General features: G+C 51.0%; 2 protein-coding genes across 3 annotated transcripts; one reads left to right on the top strand and one right to left on the bottom strand.

Moving 5' to 3' along the window:
• Window positions 1-651: 651 nt before the first annotated feature.
• cdc6 (cell division cycle 6 homolog (S. cerevisiae)) lies at window positions 652-14,153 on the top strand. Its single transcript, XM_061984331.2, has 11 exons — window positions 652-978; window positions 1,387-1,672; window positions 1,748-1,948; window positions 2,014-2,213; window positions 5,790-5,944; window positions 7,407-7,513; window positions 7,577-7,716; window positions 9,449-9,549; window positions 9,636-9,876; window positions 9,937-10,077; window positions 13,834-14,153. Exons 1-11 carry the CDS (start codon window positions 802-804, stop codon window positions 13,921-13,923), a joined length of 1,839 nt encoding a protein of 612 aa, XP_061840315.2. The 5' UTR covers window positions 652-801; the 3' UTR covers window positions 13,924-14,153.
• A 45-nt stretch (window positions 14,154-14,198) lies between these two features.
• ccsapa (centriole, cilia and spindle-associated protein a) lies at window positions 14,199-17,614 on the bottom strand. 2 transcript variants are annotated; one of them, XM_061984334.2, is made up of 4 exons: window positions 17,403-17,614; window positions 16,655-17,011; window positions 16,261-16,565; window positions 14,199-14,706 (listed from the first exon to the last, which is right to left on the bottom strand). In XM_061984334.2, the coding sequence occupies exons 2-4, from the start codon at window positions 17,004-17,006 to the stop codon at window positions 14,533-14,535; spliced, it is 831 nt and encodes a 276-aa protein (XP_061840318.2). In that variant the 5' UTR covers window positions 17,007-17,011; window positions 17,403-17,614; the 3' UTR covers window positions 14,199-14,532. The 2 variants fall into 2 exon arrangements, with proteins under 2 accessions (XP_061840318.2, XP_061840317.2); XM_061984333.2 differs by having other exon boundaries at window positions 14,201-14,706; window positions 17,305-17,614.
• Window positions 17,615-18,390: the final 776 nt, after the last annotated feature.

Below are 18,390 nucleotides of genomic sequence, written 5' to 3'. Positions count from 1 at the left end.
GTTATAAGGGAACACACTTCCGGTAAAAAGTGTTGCGGAAAGGAGCCTGATATTAAACTCACATCTGAACTACTGACTCTCGACTCCCACAATGTCTATATATGTGTATATATGTATATATATATGTGTGTGTGTGTATATGTATATATATATATATATATACACACACACACACACACACACATATATACATATATATATATATATATATATATATATATATATGTAAGTATTTGTGTGTATATATACATATATATACTAATTGTTGTCATCACCAAATTGGGGATTGGTGGATAGGTCGGATGTGACCAGTTATAAGGGAACACACTTCCGGTAAAAAGTGTTGCGGAAAGGAGCCTGATATTAAACTCACATCTGAACTACTGACTCTCGACTCCCACAATGTCTATATATTTTATAAATGTTAAGGTGTATAGATTTTTGTATTTATATGCATATACAAACACGTATATATTTAAATAAAAAGTTGCCAGTATATTCTCGGCGCTTTATTTGTCACACACGTACACATCTGCACAAAAGAATAGGCAATAACACACTGACATAAATGTTTACTGTCAATAAATATTCCTGTAATAACATAACGTGTATAAATTGGTCCACTCCTCACCTTGCGTCGATTAAAAGTACGATAAAATAATATAAACTATAAAATAAGCCCGCCTAAACGGCAACAAAAAGCTTCTCTTCCGCCAAAATGTTACTTCCATCTCTGGCCGAATCTCCCGCCACGGAGAGCGTCAGTCGTGACGTAATCTCCGGTGTCTCCGGGCTGAACCAATGAGCATCGGGAAGCGGCCGCTGTCTGACCAATCAAATGAGCTGCTGGCCGGAAACAGCTGCTCTTGCTTTGGAGGCGGGGAATTATTGGCGCTAAAGTCGGCTTGTTGGAGGAGAAAGACGAGGCGCGCAGTCGAAGTCTGGAAGCGACTTTCTGCTAACGTCGTTCAAGAAAAGGTAAGTTTATCACTTCAATAACATCGACAATGTACTCTTTTTTTTTTTTTTACTTTTCATTTGTTACGTGTAACAAACTAATCGTCTTTAAAACGTGTTTATTAAACTAGTCGCCCAGCTTAATGTGTTTATTAAACTAGTCGCCGAGATGAAACAAATAACATGTTTGCTTTTCAGTCAACTTAATTAGTTTTGCGACATGAAAAATGTTTTTATTGCAAGATGTGAAGCGGAACGTTAATGTTTACATGTCAACCTCTTGAGTCGATTGTGGTTAAAATGATTGGGTTCGATGCAAGATCTTTGCTGGCTGAATGTGATGTTTGTGCCAATATTTTAGTCTGGCGCTGATGTTTATTCGCCGAGTTTTCCTCTTGATCGACGTGTCGTGTCTTCACTTCCGGTCAGGTGACCAAGATGCCGAGCACGCGCTCCCAGGGTCTCGCCCAGCCCACCCTGTCCTTCCCCAGACGCAAGTCCTGCCGGGTGTCCTGCAAGACCGAAGCCCCTCAAGTGGAGAAGCCGTCAGCCAAGAAAACCTTGGCCCAAACTGGACCGAAGACCCTGGCCCAAACTGGACCGATGAAGCCCGTCCCCTTGCTGTCCCACGCCGTTCTTCTTTCGCCGAGGCGCAGCGCGACGACGGCCCCTCCCTCGCCAGCCAGGCTGCCTCTCAGCCCGCGCAAACGCACAGGTGAGTTTCCCTGAGGTGAGAGGTCATGTGGCTCCGCCCACAACGCTAACAGGAAACTGTTTGTGGTCCACGAAGGCGAAGACAACGTCCTCAACGTCTGCGCTCAGCACGCATCTCCGCCCAAGCAAAGCAGGGCGACCACGCCGCTGCTGTCCCCGCGTCGCCTGGCCTTTGATGAAAACTCGCCCGTCTGTGCTCGCCGTCGCCTGATCCCCTCCTCCCCCGCCGCCGCTTCGTCGCCAGGGCCCGCCAGTCCGGACCAGAAGAAGTCTGAAAGTAGGTTCCTTTTTTTCTAGTCCCGCCAAAGGTGGACTCACGCTAACAGGAAGTGACTTGTCCAGGGTCCAGGTTCCTCAGCGTCAAGCAGGCGCTCCACACCGCCACCCCCCCGCGCCTCCTGTCCCGCGACCACCAGCGAGACGCCATCAGCTCCTTCCTCAGGGACACGGCCGCTCGCCGTCTGCCTGGTGGTCTCTACATCTCAGGAGCACCGGGCACCGGAAAGACCGCCTGTCTGGACCGTGTGCTGCTAGACATGAAGGTAGGTGTGTGTGTGTGTGTGCGTGCGTGTGCGCGACATGGATGGGTGTGTGTGCGTGCAACGTGAAGGTGCGTGTGTGTGGAGGGGTGTGTGTTCGTGACATGGAGGGGTGTGTGTGTGCGTGCGACGTGAAGGTGCGTGTGTGCGTGCGACGTGAAGGTGCGTGTGTGCGTGCGACGTGAAGGTGGGTGTGTGCGTGCGACGTGAAGGTGGGTGTGTGCGTGCGCGACGTGAAGGTGCGTGCGCGACGTGAAGGTGTGTGTGTGGAGGGGTGTGTGTGCACGTGCGACGTGAAGGTGTGTGTGTGTGAGACGTGAAGGTGTGTGAGGTGAATGTGTGTGTGTGTGTGTGCGACGTGAAGGTGTGTGTGTGCGACGTGAAGATGTGCGACGTAAAGGTGTGTGTGTGCGACGTGAATGTGTGTGAAACATGAAGGTGTGCGACGTGAAGATGTGTGTGTGCGACGTGAAGGTGTGTGTGTGAGACGTGAAGGTGTGTGATGTGAAGGTGTGTGTGTGAGACGTGAAGGTGTGTGATGTGAAGGTGTGTGTGTGAGACGTGAAGGTGTGTGATGTGAAGGTGTGTGTGTGCGATGTGAAGGTGTGTGCAACGTGAAGGTGTGTGAGAGACGTGAAGGTGTGTGAGTGTGAGATTTGAAGGTGTGTGTGTCTTGTGTGACATGGTGTGTGTGTGTGAGACGTGAAGGTGTGTGTGTGGGTGTGTGTGTGCGACGTAAAGGTGTGTGTGCGTGACGTGAAGGTGTGTGTGTGCGTGTGCGCAACATGGATGGGTGTGTGTGCGTGCAACGTGAAGGTGTGTGTGTGGAGGGGTGTGTGTTCGTGACATGGAGGGGTGTGTGTGTGCGTGCGACGTGAAGGTGCGTGTGTGCGTGCGACGTGAAGGTGGGTGTGTGCGTGCGACGTGAAGGTGGGTGTGTGCGTGCGCGACGTGAAGGTGGGTGTGTGCGTGCGCGACGTGAAGGTGTGTGCGTGCGCGACGTGAAGGTGTGTGTGTGTGAGACGTGAAGGTGCGTGCGCGACGTGAAGGTGTGTGTGTGTGAGACGTGAAGGTGTGTGAGGTGTATGTGTGTGTGTGTGCGCGACGTGAAGGTGTGTGTGTGCGACGTGAATGTGTGTGAAACATGAAGGTGTGCGACGTGAAGATGTGTGTGTGCGACGTGAAGGTGTGTGTGTGTGTGAGACGTGAAGGTGTGTGCGACGTAAAGGTGTGTGTGCGTGACGTGAAGGTGTGTGTGTGCGACGTGAATGTGTGTGAAACATGAAGGTGTGCGACGTGAAGATGTGTGTGTGCGACGTGAAGGTGTGTGTGTGTGTGTGAGACGTGAAGGTGTGTGCGACGTGAAGGTGTGTGAGACGTGAAGGTGTGTGATGTGAAGGTGTGTGTGTGCGACGTGAAGGTGTGTGCAACGTGAAGGTGTGTGTGTGTGTGTGTCATGAAGGTGTGTGAGTGTGAGATTTGAAGGTGTGTGTGTCTTGTGTGACATGGTGTGTGTGTGTGAGACGTGAAGGTGTGTGAAGTGAATGTGTGTGTGTGCGTGTGTGTGCGACGTGAAGGTGTGTGTGCGTGACGTGAAGGTGTGTGTGTGCGACGTGAAAGTGTGTGAATGTGTGTGAAACATGAAGGTGTGCGACGTGAAGATGTGTGTGTGCGACGTGAAGGTGTGTGTGTGTGTGTGAGACGTGAAGGTGTGTGTGTGTGGTGTGTGTGTGTGTGTGTGTGTGTGTGTGTGTGAGACGTGAAGGTGTGTGTGTGAGATGTGAAGGTGTGTGTGTGTGTGTGTGAAACGTGAAGGTGTGTGTGTGAGACGTGAAGGTGTGTGAGGTGAATGTGTGTGTGTGCAACGTGAAGGTGTGTGTGTGCGACATGAAGATGTGCGACGTAAAGGTGTGTGTGTGCGACGTAAAGGTGTGTGTGCGTGACGTGAAGGTGTGTGTGTGCGACGTGAAAGTGTGTGAATGTGTGTGAAACATGAAGGTGTGCGACGTGAAGATGTGTGTGTGCGTGGGTGTGTGTGTGTGATGTGAAGGTGTGTGTGTGTGAGACGTGAAGGTGTGTGAGACGTGAAGGTGTGTGTGTGTGTGTGTGTGTGTGTGTGTGTGTGTGTGTGTGTGTGTGTGTGTGTGTGTGTGTGTGTGTGTGTGTGTGTGTGTGTGTGTGTGTGTGTGTGTGTGTGTGTGTGTGTGTGTGTGAAACGTGAAGGTGTGTGAGACGTGAAGGTGTGTGATGTGAAGGTGTGTGTGTGAGACGTGAAGGTGTGTGAGACGTGAAGGTGTGTGTGTGTGTGTGTGATGTGAAGGTGTGTGTGCGACGTGAAGGTGTGTGTGTGTCATGAAGGTGTGTGAGTGTGAGATTTGAAGGTGTGTGTGTCTTGTGTGACATGGTGTGTGTGAGACGTGATGTGTGTGTGTGTGTGTGTGCGACGTGAAGGTGTGTGTGTGCGACGTGAAGATGTGTGCGACGTAAAGGTGTGTGTGCGTGACGTGAAGGTGTGTGTGTGTGCGACGTGAAAGTGTGTGAAACATGAAGGTGTGCGACGTGAAGATGTGTGTGTGCGACGTGAAGGTGTGTGTGTGTGTGTGTGTGAGACGTGAAGGTGTGTGTGTGAAACGTGAAGGTGTGTGTGTGTGCGACGTGAAGGTGTGTGTGTGCGACGTGAAGGTGTGTGAGACGTGAAGGTGTGTGATGTGAAGGTGTGTGTGTGAGACGTGAAGGTGTGTGAGATGTGAAGGTGTGTGTGTGAGACGTGAAGGTGTGTGAGATGTGAAGGTGTGTGTGTGAAACGTGAAGGTGTGTGTGTGTGTGTGATGTGAAGGTGTGTGTGTGCGACGTGAAGGTGTGTGTGTGTGTGTGAGAGACGTGAAGGTGTGTGTGTGTCATGAAGGTGTGAGTGTGAGATTTGAAGGTGTGTGTGTCTTGTGTGACATGGTGTGTGTGTGTGTGTGTCATGAAGGTGTGTGTCTTGTGTGACATGAAGGTGTGTGTGTGTGTGTGTGTGTGTGCGACGTGAAGGTGTGTGTGTGTGTGTGTGTGTGTGTGTGTGTGTGTGTGTGTCATGAAGGTGTGTGAGTGAGATTTGAAGGTGTGTGTGTCTTGTGTGACATGGTGTGTGACATGGTGTGTGTGAGACGTGAAGGTGTGTGTGTGTGTGTGTGTGTGTGTGTGTGTGTGTGTGTGTGTGTGTGTGTGTGTGTGTGTGTGTGTGTGTGTGTGTGTGTGTGTGTGTGTGTGTGTGTGTGTGTGTGTGTGTCATGAAGGTGTGTGAGTGTGAGATTTGAAGGTGTGTGTGTGTCTTGTGTGACATGAAGGTGTGTGTGTGTGTGTGTGTGTGTGTGTGTGTGTGTGTGTGTGTGTGTGTGTGTGTGTGTGTCATGAAGGTGTGTGAGTGTGAGATTTGAAGGTGTGTGTGTGTCTTGTGTGACATGAAGGTGTGTGTGTGTCTTGTGTGACATGAAGGTGTGTGTGTGTCTTGTGTGACATGGTGTGTGTGTGTGTGTGTGTGTGAGAGACTGAAGGTGTGTGCGTGTGATGTGAAGGTGTGTGTCCTTGTGTCCTCAGGAGGAGTTAGAGTGTGTGCACACCATCATCATCATCATCAACTGCATGACTGTGAGAACTTCTCACTCCATCTTCCCTCTTCTGGCACACATGATGCACCTGCCTGATGGACCCCGAGGTCTGCAGGCACACCTGACCTCACCTGGACCTGCTGTGTGAGTGCAACACACACACACACACACAGTGTGGCTGATACTGGTGCTGTATGTGCATGTAGTATCAGTGTGGGTGATACTGGTGCTGTATGTGCATGTAGTATCAGTGTGGGTGATACTGGTGCTGTATGTGCATGTAGTATCAGTGTGGCTGATACTGGTGCTGTATGTGCATGTAGTATCAGTGTGGCTGATACTGGTGCTGTATGTGCATGTAGTATCAGTGTGGGTGATACTGGTCCTGTATGTGCATGTAGTATCAGTGTGGCTGATACTGGTGCTGTATGTGCATGTAGTATCAGTGTGGGTGATACTGGTCCTGTATGTGCATGTAGTATCAGTGTGGCTGATACTGGTGCTGTATGTGCATGTAGTATCAGTGTGGGTGATACTGGTGCTGTATGTGCATGTAGTATCAGTGTGGGTGATACTGGTGCTGTATGTGCATGTAGTATCAGTGTGGGTTGGTGCTGTATGTGCATGTAGTATCAGTGTGGGTGATACTGGTCCTGTATGTGCATGTAGTATCAGTGTGGGTGATACTGGTCCTGTGTGTGCATGTAGTATCAGTGTGGGTGATACTGGTGCTGTATGTGCATGTAGTATCAGTGTGGGTGATACTGGTCCTGTATGTGCATGTAGTATCAGTGTGGGTGATACTGGTCCTATATGTGCATGTAGTATCAGTGTGGGTGATACTGGTGCTGTATGTGCATGTAGTATCAGTGTGGGTGATACTGGTCCTATATGTGCATGTAGTATCTGTGTGGGTGATACTGGTGCTGTATGTGCATGTAGTATCAGTGTGGGTGATACTGGTGCTGTATGTGCATGTAGTATCAGTGTGGGTGATACTGGTGCTGTATGTGCATGTAGTATCAGTGTGGGTGATACTGGTGCTGTATGTGCATGTAGTATCAGTGTGGGTGATACTGGTGCTGTATGTGCATGTAGTATCAGTGTGGGTGATACTGGTGCTGTATGTGCATGTAGTATCAGTGTGGGTGATACTGGTGCTGTATGTGCATGTAGTATCAGTGTGGGTGATACTGGTGCTGTATGTGCATGTAGTATCAGTGTGGGTGATACTGGTACTGTATGTGCATGTAGTATCAGTGTGGGTGATACTGGTGCTGTATGTGCATGTAGTATCAGTGTGGGTGATACTGGTCCTGTATGTGCATGTAGTATCAGTGTGGGTGATACTGGTCCTGTATGTGCATGTAGTATCAGTGTGGGTGATACTGGTCCTGTATGTGCATGTAGTATCAGTGTGGCTGATACTGGTGCTGTATGTGCATGTAGTATCAGTGTGGGTGATACTGGTGCTGTATGTGCATGTAGTATCAGTGTGGGTGATACTGGTGCTGTATGTGCATGTAGTATCAGTGTGGGTGATACTGGTGCTGTATGTGCATGGTATCGGGTGGATACCAGAGTATCATTGAAGTGTGGTCTGCAGGCTCCTGGTTCTGGACGAGATGGACCAGCTGGACAGCAAGTCCCAGGACGTCCTGTACACCATCTTTGAGTGGCCTCACCTGCCCAAGTCCCGCCTCTGTCTCATCGGTGAGTCCGCCGCCATCTTGTTCCCCGCGCCTGGCGAGCGCTGCTGATGTTGTCCTTCCTCAGGCGTCGCCAACGCGCTGGACTTGACGGACCGCATCCTGCCCAGACTGCAGGCGCGCCCTCGCTGCCGACCTCAGCTGCTCAACTTCCCGCCCTACAGCCGCCAGGAGCTGAGCGCCATCGTGCAGGACCGCCTTTCTCAGGTGCTTAGCTCGCCGCCGCACACGCTCGCCTTCTTTGCCCTCTTTTTTTTTTTTTTTCAAACCTTTTTGTATCCTCGTGTTCGCCAGGCGAAGGTGAAGGTGTGTGTGTGTGTGAGATGTGAAGGTGTGTGTGTGTGATGTGAAGGTGTGTGTGTGTGTGTGTGTGTGTGTGAGACGTGAAGGTGTGTGAGACGTGAAGGTGTGTGAAGGTGTGTGTGTGTGTGTGTGTGTGTGTGTGTGAGACGTGAAGGTGTGTGAGACGTGAAGGTGTGTGTGCGACGTGAAGGTGTGTGCGACGTGAAGGTGTGTGAGAGACGTGAAGGTGTGTGTGTGTGTCATGAAGGTGTGTGAGTGTGAGATTTGAAGGTGTGTGTGTCTTGTGTGACATGGTGTGTGTGTGTGAGACGTGAAGGTGTGTGTGTGTGTGCGACGTGAAGGTGTGTGTGTGCGACGTGAAGATGTGTGCGACGTAAAGGTGTGTGTGTGTGACGTGAAGGTGTGTGTGTGTGCGACGTGAATGTGTGTGAAACATGGTGTGCGACGTGAAGATGTGTGTGTGCGACGTGAAGGAGTGTGTGAGACGTGAAGGTGTGTGTGTGTGTGTGAGACGTGAAGGTGTGTGAGACGTGAATGTGTGTGTGTGAAACGTGAAGGTGTGTGTGTGTGTGTCATGAAGGTGTGTGAGTGTGAGATTTGAAGGTGTGTGTGTCTTGTGTGACATGGTGTGTGTGTGTGAGACGTGAAGGTGTGTGTGTGTATGTGTGATGTGAAGGTGTGTGTGTGCGACGTGAAGGTGTGTGAGACGTGAAGGTGTGTGATGTGAAGGTGTGTGTGTGCGACGTGAAGGTGTGTGATGTGAAGGTGTGTGATGTGAAGGTGTGTGTGTGCGACGTGAAGGTGTGTGAGACGTGAAGGTGTGTGATGTGAAGGTGTGTGTGTGTGTGTGATGTGAAGGTGTGTGTGTGCGACGTGAAGGTGTGTGATGTGAAGGTGTGTGATGTGAAGGTGTGTGTGTGCGACGTGAAGGTGTGTGAGACGTGAAGGTGTGTGATGTGAAGGTGTGTGTGTGAGACGTGAAGGTGTGTGAGATGTGAAGGTGTGTGTGTGTGTGCGACGTGAAGGTGTGTGTGTGCGACGTGAAGGTGTGTGCGACGTGAAGGTGTGTGTGTGTGAGAGACGTGAAGGTGTGTGTGTCATGAAAGTGTGTGAGCGTGAGATTTGAAGGTGTGTGTGTCTTGTGTGACATGGTGTGTGTGTGTGTGTGTGTGTGTGTCATGAAGGTGTGTGAGATTTGAAGGTGTGTGTCTTGTGTGACATGAAGGTGTGTGTGTGTGTGCGACGTGAAGGTGTGTGTGTGTGTGTGTGTGTCATGAAGGTGTGTGTGTGTCTTGTGTGACATGGTGTGTGTGTGTCTTGTGTGACATGGTGTGTGTGAGACGTGAAGGTGTGTGTGTGTGTGTGTGTGTGTGTGTGTGTCATGAAGGTGTGTGAGTGTGAGATTTGAAGGTGTGTGTGTGTCTTGTGTGACATGAAGGTGTGTGTGTGTCTTGTGTGTGTGTGTGTGTGTGTGTGATGTGAAGGTGTGTGTGTCCTGAAGGTGTGTGAGCGTGAGATTTGAAGGTGTGTGTGTCTTGTGTGACATGGTGTGTGTGTGTGTCATGAAGGTGTGTGAGTGTGAGATTTGAAGGTGTGTGTCTTGTGTGACATGAAAGTGTGTGTGTGTGTTCGCCAGGCGTCGGCGGGCGGGATCCTGGACGCCGCCGCCGTGCAGTTCTGCGCCCGCAAAGTGTCGGCCGTGTCAGGGGACGCCAGGAAGGCTCTGGACATCTGCAGGTGAGTCTCGGCCGTCCTCACCATCCTCGCTGGCGTGCTGGAGATGTGACGATGGCGTGCTGGAGATGTGACGATGGTGTGTGCAGGCGAGCGGTGGAGATGGCGGAGTCTGACGGCAGGAAGACGGCGTGCCAGCAGAAAGACGAGGCGTGCCGCGTCAGCGTCCCTCAGGTGGCGCGCGTCCTCTCCGAGGTGTACGGCGACCGCATGGCGTCGCACGGCGGCGCCCCCGATGGCGAGAACTTCCCCCTCCAGCAGAAACTTCTGGTGTGCTGCCTGCTGCTGCTGGCACGCGGCGGCAAGAGCAAAGAAGTCGTGCTCGGCAAGGTGAGCCCACGCCGCCGTCTTGGAGTGACTGGTGTCTGAGACGTGATGTTTGACCAGCAGCTCCATGAGGTCCACGGCCGCCTGTGCGCTCAGAGGCAAGTGGGCGGAGTCAGCCAGGCCGAGTGTTTGTCGCTCTGCTCGCTGCTGGAGAGTCAAGGAGTGTTCGCTCTGAAGAAAGCCAAAGAAGCTCGACTCACTAAAGTACGTGAAGAACTTTCTAAACCTTCTCTAGCATGTTTGCTCTCATTCACTTTCACTTTCACTTCCTGTTTGCTGCCACTTCACTTCCTGTTTGCCGTCCCTTCTCCTCCAACATCACTTCCTGTTTGCCACCCCTTCGCTTTCAGCGCCCCTTCCTGTTTTCCGCCCCTTCGCTTTCAAAGTCCCTTCCTGTTTGCCGCCCCTTCGCTTTCAACGCCACTTCCTGTTTGCCGCCCTTTCGCCTCCAACGTTACTTCCTGTTTGCCGCCCCTTTGCTTTCAACACCACTTCCTGTTTTCCGCCCTTTCGCCTCCGTTACTTCCTGTTTGCCGCCCCTTTGCTTTCAACACCACTTCCTGTTTGCCGCCCTTTCGCCTCCGTTACTTCCTTTTTTCCGCCCTTTCGCCTCCAACGTTACTTCCTGTTTGCCGCCCCTTAGCTTCCAACGGCACTTCCTGTTTACCGCCCCTTCGCTTTCAACGGCACTTCCTGTTTGCCCCCCCCTTCACTTTCAGCGTCACTTCCTGTTTGCCGCCCCTTCGCTTTCAAAGTCCCTTCCTGTTTGCCGCCCCTTCGCCTCCAACGTTACTTCCTGTTTTCCGCCCCTTTGCTTTCAACGCCACTTCCTATTTGCCGCCCTTTCGCCTCCGTCACTTCCTATTTGCCGCCCCTTAGCTTCCAACGACACTTCCTGTTTGCCCCCCCTTCACTTTCAGCGTCACTTCCTGTTTTCCGCCCATTCGCTTTCAAAGTCCGTTCCTATTTGCCTCCCCTTCGCCTCCAACGTTACTTCCTGTTTGCCGCCCCTTTGCTTTCAACATGACTTCCTGTTTGCTGCCCCTTCGCTTCCAACGTCACTTCCTGTTTGCCGCCCCCTTCGGTTTCAACGCCACTTCCTGTTTGCCGCCCTTTCGCCTCCAACGTTACTTCCTGTTTGCCGCCCCTTTGCTTTCAACTCCACTTCCTGTTTGCCGCCCTTTCGCCTCCGTTACTTCCTGTTTGCCGCCCCTTTGCTTTCAACACCACTTCCTGTTTGCCGCCCTTTCGCCTCCGTTACTTCCTTTTTTCCGCCCTTTCGCCTCCAACGTTACTTCCTGTTTGCCGCCCCTTTTGCTTTCAATGCCACTTACTGCTTGCCGGCACTTCCTGTTTGCCGCCCCTTCGCTTTCAACGCCACTTCCTGTTTGCCGCCCTTTCGCCTCCAACGTTACTTCCTGTTTGCCGCCCCTTTGCTTTCAACTCCACTTCCTGTTTGCCGCCCTTTCGCCTCCGTTACTTCCTGTTTGCCGCCCCTTTGCTTTCAACACCACTTCCTGTTTTCCGCCCTTTCGCCTCCGTTACTTCCTTTTTTCCGCCTTTTCGCCTCCAACGGCACTTCCTATTTGCCGCCCCTTAGCTTCCAACGGCACTTCCTGTTTACCGCCCCTTCGCTTTCAACGGCACTTCCTGTTTGCCCCCCCCTCCTTCACTTTCAGCGTCACTTCCTGTTTTCCGCCCCTTCGCTTTCAAAGTCCCTTCCTGTTTGCCGCCCCTTCGCCTCCAACGTTACTTCCTGTTTTCCGCCCCTTTGCTTTCAACGCCACTTCCTGCTTGCCGCCACTTCCTATTTGCCGCCCTTTCGCCTCCGTCACTTCCTATTTGCCGCCCCTTAGCTTCCAACGGCACTTCCTGTTTGCCGCCCCTTCGCTTTCAACGACACTTCCTGTTTGCCCCCCCCTTCACTTTCAGCGTCACTTCCTGTTTTCCGCCCATTCGCTTTCAAAGTCCCTTCCTATTTGCCTCCCCTTCGCCTCCAACGTTACTTCCTGTTTGCCGCCCCTTTGCTTTCAACGCCACTTCCTGCTTGCCGCCACTTCCTGTTTGCCGCCCCTTTGCTTTCAACATGACTTCCTGTTTGCTGCCCCTTTGCTTCCAACGTCACTTCCTGTTTGCCGCCCCCTTCGGTTTCAACGCCACTTCCTGTTTGCCGCCCTTTCGCCTTCGTCACTTCCTTTTTTCCACCCTTTCGCCTCCAGTGTCACTTCCTGCTTGCCGCCACTTCCTATTTGCCGCCCCTTCGCTTCCACCGTCACTTCCTGTTTGCCGCCCCTTCGCCTCCAACTTTACTTCCTGTTTTCCGCCCCTTTGCTTTCAACGCCACTTCCTGCTTGCCGCCACTTCCTATTTGCCGCCCTTTCGCCTCCGTCACTTCCTATTTGCCGCCCCTTAGCTTCCAACGGCACTTCCTGTTTGCCGCCCCTTCGCTTTCAACGACACTTCCTGTTTGCCCCCCCTTCACTTTCAGCGTCACTTCCTGTTTGCCGCCCATTCGCTTTCAAAGTCCCTTCCTATTTGCCTCCCCTTCACCTCCAACGTTACTTCCTGTTTGCCGCCTCTTTGCTTTCAACGCCACTTCCTGCTTGCCGCCACTTCCTGTTTGCCGCCCCTTTGCTTTCAACATGACTTCCTGTTTGCTGCCCCTTCGCTTCCAACGTCACTTCCTGTTTGCCGCCCCCTTTGGTTTCAACGCCACTTCCTGTTTGCCGCCCTTTTGCCTTCGTCACTTCCTTTTTTCCACCCTTTCGCCTCCAGTGTCACTTCCTGCTTGCCGCCACTTCCTATTTGCGGCCCTTTCGCCTCCACCGTCACTTCCTGTTTGCCGCCCCTTTGCTTTCAGCGTGAAGTGAATTATATTTATATAGCGCTTTTTCTCTAATGACTCAAAGCGCTTTACATAGTGAAACCCAATATCTAAGTTCCATTTAAAACAGCGTGGGTGGCACTGGGAGCAGGTGGGTAAAGTGTCTTGCCCAAGGACACAACGGCAGTGACTAGGATGGCAGAAGCGGGGATCGAACCTCAAGTTGCTGGCACGGCCACTCTACCAACCGAGCTATACCGCCCCACGTCACTTCCTGTTTGCCGTCCCTTTGCTGCCAACATCACTTCCTGTTTGCCGCCCCTTCGCCTTTTGTCACTTCCTGTTTGCCGCCCCTTCGCTTTCACCTGTACTTCCTGGTTCCCGCCCCCTCACCTCCAAAGTTCCCGTTTGCCGCCCCTTCGCGTCCAACGTCACTTCCTGTTTGCCGCCCCTCACTGCTAAGCAGGGATGGGAACCGTTCACATTTGAACCATTACTCTACGTATTTTGGGTACTTTCGCGTGGTAATAAAAAAATTAAGTATAATAAAATCATTGTTTTATTGCAACATTTTAAAAAGGTCTGATTTATATCTTATTTTATTATCATCATATTATTTGCAAGTATGACATTAAGTTACAACTGGAGTTGCAAGTCGAAAACATTAGATGCCGTTTTTGTTGTGCCCTAAAAGTGTTAATACTGTAGTGTTGTACTTATTACACACCAGCTGTTTGATTGTAACGTGCACCTTAGTTGTAGTTTACACATTTGGAAGTGATGAAATCGCCATGTAAAATCGCTAATGCTAGTCAATAGCAAAGCCAATATATATTAGCTTCAATCTTGGAGAAGTGGAGTCTTACTTTACTTATGCTGGAACCTTTTTTGAGTCATTTTCTTTGTTGGCTTTGAAAATTGCAGCATTACCTCGAGGTAGTTTGACTGAGTCCGCTCTCAGTGCTGCTGGAGTGATCGGCAAGCGTTGACCAAGTGTAACCCAGGTACCGTAACATGGCACTGTGGCGAGATTTGATACGTGCTAAAAAAGTAGCAGATTCGCTACCTGTCCCTACATGCAACCTCACTTCCTGTTTGCCGCCCCTTCACTCAATTCCTCTTCCTGTGCTGTGCAGGTGTTCCTGAAGATCGAGGAGAAAGACGTGGAGAACGCTCTGAAGGATCGCACGTTGGTCGGCAGCATTCTGGCGGCCGGACTCCCTTGAGCTAATTTTTTATTTTAATTTTATTTTGTAGCTTTTTTTGAAGGTGAACTTTTATTTTTTCTTATTATAAAATTCTCATTTTTGCTGAGGATGTAATTTTTAAAGTCAGGTTTGTTGTTGAAAATAAACTGACGGATTTTGTTTCTTTTAAGCTTCTGTTTTTCCCGACTCAAATGTGACCTTTGACCCTTAAACTCTCAGAATGAAAATATTCCAAAACTTTGCAATATTTCCTTTTAATACATGTAAAATGTAAACATTGATTGTCAACATTCAAAAGTTAAATATTTCAAACATTCACAGTGAATTCTTTACAGCAGCTAATTAGCGTTAGCTTGCTAACAACAATCAACTTTCGTCATTCTTGTCATTTCTCCAAAAGGAGTGTAAAAGATGAATAAATAAATAAAAATAGATACAAAGTCACTACAAATGTGAAACGTTGGACTTTAAAGGTTTCAATTTCCACTTAGTTTGCATAGTTTGCACAAACTCAACTCTCAAAGAAATATTCTGGTGCTGGTGAAACCACTCTGTTGCTGTCTGACGCGCGTGCTTTTACTTTGAAGGATGTCCCACTTCTTGCAGACACCTGTGGGCGTGTCCTGTCTACCTGAGGCGGGCAGAGAAGCAGCGCATGTACTCTGTGGTCCAGCGCTCATCCACCGCCGCCACCTGTGAGTGCCTCAGCTTGTCCAGGTCAGCTGATCGCGCCCGGCGCCGCTCCGTACTGCTGCGCTTGTCGGGTGGGCGTGTCTGAACGCAGGCTTCGGACACGTGACTCTGAAAGAAGACACCTGTCAGCGTTCATTTATTCATGATGGACTCCTCTTACAAACCAGCCTTTGGACTTGATGCAAACACTTCAGACCAGCAGGGGGCAACGTGACTCATTTAGCTTCCTCCACTTCCTGTTTACCACCCTTTATTTCCAACATCACTTCCTGTTTGCCGCCCCTTCACTTGTAACGTCACTTCCTGTTTGTCGCCCCTTCAATCGCAACATCACTTCCTGTTTGTCGCCCCTTCACTCGCAAGGTCACTTCCTTTTTGCCGCCCCTTCACTCGCAACGTCACTTCCTGTTTGTCGCCCCTTCACTCGTTATGTCACTTCCTGTTTGCTGCCCCGTCACTCGCAACATCACTTCCTGTTTGCCGTCCCGTCACTCGCAACGTCACTTCCTGTTTGCGCCCCTTCAATCGCAACGTCACTTCCTGTTTGTCGCTCCTTCACCCCCTAACGTCACTTCCTGTTTGTCGCCCCTTCAATCGCAACGTCACTTCCTGTTTGTCGCTCCTTCACTCTTAACGTCACTTCCTGTTTTTCGCCCCTTCACTCACATCACTTCCTGTTTGTCGCCCCTTCACTCGTTATGTCACTTCCTGTTTGTCGCCCCTTCAATCGCAACGTCACTTCCTGTTGACGCCCCTTCACTCGCAACGTCATTTCCTGTTTGTCGCCCCTTCAATCGCAACGTCACTTCCTGTTTGTCGCCCCTTCACTCGCAAGGTCACTTCCTATTTGCCGCCCCTTCACTCGTTATGTCACTTCCTGTTTGTCGCCCCTTCAATCGCAACGTCACTTCCTGTTTGTCGCTCCTTCACTTGTAACGTCACTTCCTGTTTGTCGCCCCTTCACTCGCAACGGCACTTCCTGTTTGCCGCCCCCTTCACTCGCAACGGCACTTCCTGTTTGCCGCCCCCTTCACTCGCAACGGCACTTCCTGTTTGCCGCCCCTTCACTCGTTATGTCACATCCTGTTTGTCACCCCTTCAATCGCAACGTCACTTCCTGTTTGTCGCTCCTTCACTTGTGACGGCACTTCCTGTTTGTCGCCCCTTCACTCGCAACGTCACTTCCTGTTTGTCGCCCCTTCACTTGTAACGTCACTTCCTGTTTGTCGCCCCTTCACTTGTAACGTCACTTCCTGTTAGCCCCTTCACTTGTGACGGCACTTCCTGTTTGCCGGCCCTTCACTCGTTATGTCACTTCCTGTTTGTCGCCCCTTCAATCGCAACGTCACTTCCTGTTTGTCGCCCCTTCACTCGCAACGTCACTTCCTTTTTGCCGCCGCTTCACTCGTTATGTCACTTCCTGTTTGCCGCCCCCGTCCCTCGCAACATCACTTCCTGTTTGCCGTCCGTTCACTCGCAACGTCACTTCCTGTTTGCGCCCCTTCACTCGCAAAGTCACTTCCTGTTTGCCGCCCCTTCACTCGTTATGTCACTGTTTGTCACCCTTTCACTCGCAACGTCACTTCCTGTTTGGCCGCCCCTTCGCTCGCAACACTTTACTAACTTCTTTAGCGTTAGCTTAGCATTAGCCCAGCTTCTCACGTGATTGGGCGTCTTCCTGTGGCGTCTCTCCGTACAGTCGGGTCGTCCCGCAGCCGGGCATCCGGCGGGCGGCTGGCTCTTGGCCCGCTGAGGTCTGCGTGCGGCCGGCGACTTGTCGCCGCGGGAACAGTCCAGGTGTCCCAGGTCCGTGCGGCGCCGGTGACGTCGCCTCGGCGCCGGGTTGATGGGCTGGCCCTCCGACGAGGTGGAGCGGAGCGGCCCGTTGTCTGTGTCATCTGAGGCGCGGCCGAGGTTCGGAGGAGGCTCCGCCTCTGCTGAGCTACCGCCATTTTGTGTCGGCGCCCCTATAAGAGAATAAAGTTACTTCCTGTTGACAGTTTCTGGCAGTGGTTACCATGGAAACAAGGACGAAAGGTCCCAACGTTCTTCTCACCTGCTGGCGGTTCAGCGTCAACAACGGCCGCCTCCGTAACCGCCGCCGACGCCTCCTCGCCGACCTCCAACGGCCGCTCGGCGTCAGGACCGGACCCGGGCGGGACAGGCTGCTGCTCGCCGTCGCAAGAGGGCAGCGGCGCCACTTTGTTGCGGCTCAGCCTGGGCGTGGACTGGCCGCTGGACTCCGAGCCGCCGTCCCAGCCCTCCCAGAACCAGGGCTTGTGGGAATGTTCCATCACGCGGCGGGTCAGGCGGTACCTCAGCGAGTCCTCGTAGCATTTGGCGAAGGTCTCCCATTTGGGGTCGCGGAACCGCTTCATGTACTCGGAGCGCACCTTCTTGGCCAGCATGGTCGCTGAGGACCAAAACAACAGGAAGAGGCATTAAATCCCGCCTCCTCCGCTAAATAATTCCTAGTCATCCATCAGCCACACGGGGGAGGCGGAGCTTATACCAGTCTCATTAATAATAACATGTTAATGCTGCGCACGCACGACCAGGCAGGTGGGCCACGCCCCCTGCCGAGAGGCTTTGAGCGCCGTCACGTGACCAGTTCAAGATGTCAGTGGAAACAACATCAATTATTTACTTCGCTATATTTACTTACGACCCCACCTGTTCGACTAAAACATTATTTGTGTCGTTTACCTTCCAAACGCGCCTGCGTCCTGTTGCTATTTGACGTTTTTAAACCTTCGAAGACGGAAGGTGGGCGCGCGCGCGCACCTCCTTCCCACTTTCCGTACCTGCTCCGTTAATCCGCTTCGTCGGCAGGCGAGCCTCAACTGTCCGACTTTGCGACGACAAGACGACGTCAAATGTCTCCCCTCGGCCACAGCCTCTCCCGGAGGGTGTTCGGCGAACCTTCGGAGCGTCGTAATGTCGCTAAAAGATTACCACCATCGCCCACCTCCTCCTAACTGGACGCGTGAAGCCGGCGTGGAAACAGACACACGCTTCCGGTGTCGAATGTCAGAATAAAACGAAAAAGGAAGTAGAAACTTTCGGACGAGTATTGGTTCCAAAGTAAATCTATATACTGTAGCAAGCTTTTTGTCACGTGTTGTGTACTGTACATCTTATTTTATAATTACAGAACTATTATATACTGTAAATGAAGAAAGCTAGGGCTTTTATACTTATTATTGTACACTTAGCAGGGAAATTGAATTCAATTAAATTGTCAAATTTGAACCATAGATGAACACAATGATGTGCAAAAATGACAAATTGTGTTTTAGTGTTTCCGAAATTTACATTAATACAGTAATTAGTTGGTTTTTTTTATAACTTTCTTTTACTTTTTGGCAGAAATGGTGAAGGTGGATGCATGACTGGGCAGTGGTTTAATTAATGTGTGTGTCAATTTACAGGTGAAACTCTAAAAATTGGAATATGGTGTGTTTGTATTGTGGATACAATGTTGACTTGACTGTTTTTGTGAAACTACTTTTACTTCCATCCATCCATTTTCTACCGCTTGTCCCTTTCGGGGTCACTGGGGGTGCTGGAGCCTATCTCATATTTATTTATATTCTAGTAATTATTATTAATTTGGCTGTTAGAGGGACTTGTGTCACATGACTCTGTTTCGCCAATCCAACGTAAGCACTCGTGACCTTTGACTCCATTCCACCAATCAAACGGAGCCTGACGGTCACATGACCCCACTCGAACTACACGTAAGTGTGAAGATAATTGTATTTATATAGCGCTTTTTCTCTAGTGAATCAA

The sequence above is a fragment of the Nerophis lumbriciformis genome, linkage group LG25 (assembly GCF_033978685.3).
Source record: "Nerophis lumbriciformis linkage group LG25, RoL_Nlum_v2.1, whole genome shotgun sequence".
In the NCBI taxonomy this organism is placed as follows: domain Eukaryota; kingdom Metazoa; phylum Chordata; class Actinopteri; order Syngnathiformes; family Syngnathidae; genus Nerophis; species Nerophis lumbriciformis.
This window is presented reverse-complemented; position numbering and strand designations above follow the sequence as displayed.